General features: G+C 45.1%; 1 protein-coding gene across 1 annotated transcript; it reads right to left on the bottom strand.

Moving 5' to 3' along the window:
- Window positions 1-2,511: 2,511 nt before the first annotated feature.
- Window positions 2,512-4,057, bottom strand: LOC148765781 (uncharacterized). The gene is made up of 2 exons (XM_088812351.1): window positions 2,603-4,057; window positions 2,512-2,520 (listed from the first exon to the last, which is right to left on the bottom strand). The coding sequence occupies exons 1-2, from the start codon at window positions 3,800-3,802 to the stop codon at window positions 2,512-2,514; spliced, it is 1,209 nt and encodes a 402-aa protein (XP_088668477.1). The 5' UTR covers window positions 3,803-4,057.
- Between the last annotated feature and the right edge of the window lie 790 nt (window positions 4,058-4,847).

Raw genomic sequence — 4,847 nt, 5'->3', positions numbered from 1 at the left:
TGATATCGATGGTTTGTTGGACTAGGTCGGGACCAAGGAATTTTCTTTCGCCTATTTCGTCCCAATAAAGCGGAGACCTACACTTGCGGCCGTAAAGAGCTTCGTAAGGTGCCATTCCGATCGACGAGTGAAAGCTATTGTTGTACGCGAATTCGATTAGTGGAAGGCGGGATTCCCAATTTCCTCCAAAATCGAGAATACAAGCGCGGAGAAGGTCTTCTAGGGTTTTGATGGTTCTTTCGGATTGACCGTCGGTTTGGGGGTGATAGGCGGTGCTGAATTTTAATCGCGTTCCAAGGGTTTCGTGTAAGCTTTTCCAAAATCTTGACGTAAATCGAGGGTCTCGGTCGGAAATAATTGAGACGGGAACACCGTGGAGTCGGACTATCTCGCGGACGTATAGTTCGGTTAGCTTCTCTAAACTAAACGTCATTCGGATCGGGAGAAAGTGAGCCGTTTTGGTCAGTCGGTCAACGATCACCCAAATGGCGTCGGATCCTCTTTGGGTCTTCGGAAATCCTTGTACGAAGTCCATTGTGATAGCTTCCCATTTCCATTCCGGAATTAGGTTCGATTGAAGTAGACCTCCGGGCCTTTGATGTTCCGCTTTGACTTGTTGGCACACCAGGCATTCTGCTACGAATCGGGCCACGTCTTTCTTCATTCCAGGCCACCAGTAGAGCTTTTTGAGATCTTGGTACATTTTGGTTTCTCCGGGATGGCAAGTGTACGTGGTTTGGTGAGATTCGGTCAAGATGAGTCGGCGGATATTTGGATCATCGGGGACGTAAATGCGATTTTGGAATCGGACGAGACCATCTTTGGTGATTTGGAAGTTGGGATTGGATTCGAGGTTATCGCGAATTTTGAGAATTTGCGGATCGTTTTGTTGGGCTGATTTGATCGATTCTCCCAAGTTAGGTTGGACGATGAGCGCGTTGATCGATTTGCGGCTTAGTGCGTCGGCGACCACATTTGCTTTGCCGGGGTGGTAGAGTATCTCGCAGTCGTAATCTTTGACTAGTTCGAGCCATCGTCGTTGCCGCAGGTTCAAGTCTCTTTGAGTGAAGAAATATTTCAGACTCTTGTGATCGGTGTAGATGGTGCACTTCTCGCCATAGAGGTAGTGTCGCCAAATTTTGAGTGCGAAAACGACGGCTGCTAATTCGAGATCGTGCGTCGGATAATTGCGTTCGTACTCTTTGAGTTGACGTGAGGCGTAGGCAATGACTTTTCCATTTTGCATAAGTACGGCGCCTAGACCTAATTTCGAGGCATCGCTGTAGACTATGAATTCTCCGACTTTCTCTGGTAGTGCGAGAATTGGTGCCGATGTGAGTCGAACCTTCAATTCGTTGAAACTGGCGTCGCATTCGGGAGTCCACTGATACTTGACGTCTTTTCGAGTCAATCGGGTGAGTGGAGAGGCAAGTTTTGAGAAATCCTTTACGAATTTGCGGTAGTAGCCGGCTAGTCCAAGGAAACTTCGAATTTCCTTCGCATTCTTCGGAATTGACCAATTTGACACGGCTTCTATTTTGCTGGGATCAACGGAGATTCCTTGTTCCGAAACAATGTGACCAAGGAAAGCCACACTCGAAAGCCAGAACTCGCATTTGCTGAACTTGGCGTAAAGTTGGTGTGATCGGAGGGTTTGGAGTACGGTACGAAGGTGAGACATATGATCTTCTTGGGTTTTGGAGTAGATGAGAATGTCGTCGATAAAAACAATTACGAACTGGTCCAAGTATTGATGAAAGACTCGGTTCATCAGGTCCATGAAAGCGGCGGGGGCGTTGGTTAAGCCGAAGGGCATAACAACGAATTCATAATGGCCGTATCGGGTTCTGAAAGCCGTTTTGGGGATATCGGATTCTTTGATTTTGAGTTGGTGATAGCCGGATCGGAGGTCGATTTTCGAGAAGATTGATGAGCCTTGGAGTTGGTCGAAAAGATCATCGATTCGAGGAAGAGGGTACTTATTCTTGATCGTGACTTTGTTGAGTTCACGGTAATCGATGCAAAGGCGGAGAGATCCGTCTTTCTTTTTGACAAAGAGAACCGGTGCACCCCACGGGGAATGGCTGGGTCGAACATATCCTTTGTCGAGCAATTCTTGGACTTGGTCCTTCAGTTCCTTCAATTCCATCGGGGCCATACGGTATGGTGCTTTGGAAATTGGCGCGGCTCCGGGGATTAGGTTGATTTCGAACTCGATTTCTCGATCGGGTGGAAGTCCGGGAATGTCATCAGGAAATACGTCGGGAAATTCTTGGACAGCTCGAATGTCGGAAATTTGCGCTTTGGGGTCGGACTCGGATTTTAGAATATCCACTAGGTAGCCGGAATGACCCTTGTGAATGAGTTTGATTGCTTTGATCGCGGATATGATTGGAATTGAGGGTTTGAGTTGACTTCGGAATTTTAGGGTTTCGCCGTTCGGAAGAGGAAAAATGACCGTTTTCGAGGCACAGTCGATTTGGGCTTTGAATTCGGTTAACCAATCCATGCCTAGTATAACTTTGAAATTTTGGATCGGTAGGAGGATTAAGTCGAAATTCATGGTTTGAGTATGAACTCGGATTGGACAATTTATTATGACTAGGTCAGAGCACATCTCTTCGCCGGAGGGAATGAGAATTCGGTATTCGTAGTTTAGTCGATTTGGTTCGAGATTTAAGTGCGCAATTATGTCTTTCGATATAAAGGAATGAGTAGAGCCGGAATCGATAAGAGCGTAAATGGGTTCTTCGAGGATAAATATGGTACCTGCTATCATAGACGGGTCTTGCTCGATCTGTTCCTGAGTCATGGCAAACACTCGACCGGGGACGTTCGGTGGAGGTTTCGGGCAGTCCTTTACCATGTGTCCGGGCTGATGGCATCGAAAACAGCTCCGAGTTCCGTGTACGCATTCTCCGGAGTGACTCTTTCCACACTTAGGGCAAGTTGGCCTTGGCGGCGGTGGCGGTGGTCCGGTTGTTTGGCGAATGGGCTGCGTTCCTTTTCCTCGGAATGGGCGGTTGCCGAAATTGTTCTTTTTCCACGGTCGTTGAGTAATTCCTTGTGGTCGTCGGCTATTTTGAATATCTCGTTCGTCTTGGGCAGCCATGAGTGCCTTGTCTACGAGTTGGCGGAAAGTTGAGGCGTCGGACATACGAATGTCTCTACGGATTTCGGGTTGGAGGCCACGAATGAAATGGTTCTTCTTTTCTTCAGCGTCTCGAGCGATGAATGGAGCGTAGAGGCAGCCACGTTCGAAACGGCGGATGTACTCGATCATCGGTAAGTCGCCTTGTCGGAGTTCGAGAAATTCTTTGAGTTTGTGGGCTCGCACGTCTTTCGAGAAATATTTTTCGAAAAATTGCACTTTGAATTCGGTCCATGGCAAAGTTTCGAGGTTTGTTCCTTCTTTGATTCCTTCCCACCAGTTACGAGCTTCGTTTCGGAGGAGGAAGATGGCACAGTGCACGCGGTCGCGGTCGGTCATTTGCATGTAGTCGTAGATGACTTCGAGAGATTTGATCCACTCTTCGGCTATAGTGGGGTCGGTTCCACCGTGAAATTCGGATGGGTTCATTCGGAGAAATCGTTCGTATATGGCTTGAGGCGCATTATTTTGAGGCGGGTTTTGATTACGTTGGAGAAGTTGTTCGATTTGACGTTGGTGGTTTTGGGCTTGTTCTCGGATTAAGTTGGAGAGATTATTAATGGTTTGATTGGGGTCGTGCGGTTCATTGGCAGGATTGCTCGGGTTTGCTCGGGTTATACGTCTCGCCATTATTTCTATATTAATTATCATTAATAAGTAAAGCAAATAAAACACATAAAGAAAATAATACACATACGTTACCGGATGGTCCGAGTTTCGCGTCTCGAGTAGTCTCTAAGCCCGTGAAGTTCGTACGAGTATCTATGAACAATGCTCTGATACCACCGTTGTAGCACCCCCCTTCTAGTCGGGCGATAAATCGAACCGGTTTATCGGAATATTTATTAAACTAGCGGAAGCAAAGGATCTCTATGTAATTTTTGAAACATTGGAATGGGGTGAAAATGTAATTATTAAAAATATGTTCGTTTGGGTGTTGAAGGCTTTGCATTTTCGAAAACTTTGTTGGATTGATTTGGCCGAATACAAAGCTTGATTTAGAAATAAGTTTCGAAAGGAGGTTTCTCATTCGAGTGCTACATTCTTACTAAACATTTTTCGGTTCGAGAATAAATCAGAGTTCGGAAAGGTTATTTTTGGTGAATAATTCGAAGTTTTCTAACGAAGGCATGAAAATAGCAATTTACGAAACTATATATATTAAGATAGGAAATAAGTACGATTCATAATAAAAAAAAAAACGAGTTCAAAAGTACGAAAGGGAATTGTTACGGTTTTAGGGTTACACCACCAAAAGAAAATAACCAAATCCTAGCATTCATTCATAGGTCCTCGTACGTCTTCCAAAATCCCGGGCAAGACCTCGATCCACTACTCGATCCATCCCGGTTGAGGATTACTACTACCTGCAATTAAAAGACATCTATATGAGCTATAAAGCTCAGTAAGAAATCCGAGTATTACCAAACTTTGGAAATACGTTATAAATAATATAAAGTATTGTATACCCGTTCTTACCCACGTTTCGCACAAAACACAAGGCAATCGGTCAAAATCACGTATCTCACAAAAACACATCATTCAACAAGATCACGTAATTATGCAAAATGACTAAAATGCCCTTTTTGTGAAAATCATGAAAAACACATTTATCGGTTTATCGGATCCGTGAAAGATTAATTTCTGTACCGAGCAATAAACCTGTTACGAGCCCGTTTTCACTAAGTGGAATCAA

This window comes from Erythranthe guttata, chromosome 13 (assembly GCF_056151865.1).
Source record: "Erythranthe guttata isolate IM_541 chromosome 13, IM_541, whole genome shotgun sequence".
NCBI classification, from domain to species: domain Eukaryota; kingdom Viridiplantae; phylum Streptophyta; class Magnoliopsida; order Lamiales; family Phrymaceae; genus Erythranthe; species Erythranthe guttata.
This window is presented reverse-complemented; position numbering and strand designations above follow the sequence as displayed.

Coding starts and splice junctions, on each gene's coding strand:
- LOC148765781 (XM_088812351.1), bottom strand. CDS start 3,802: ATGATAATTAATATAGAAATAATGGCGAGACGTATAACCCGAGCAAAC.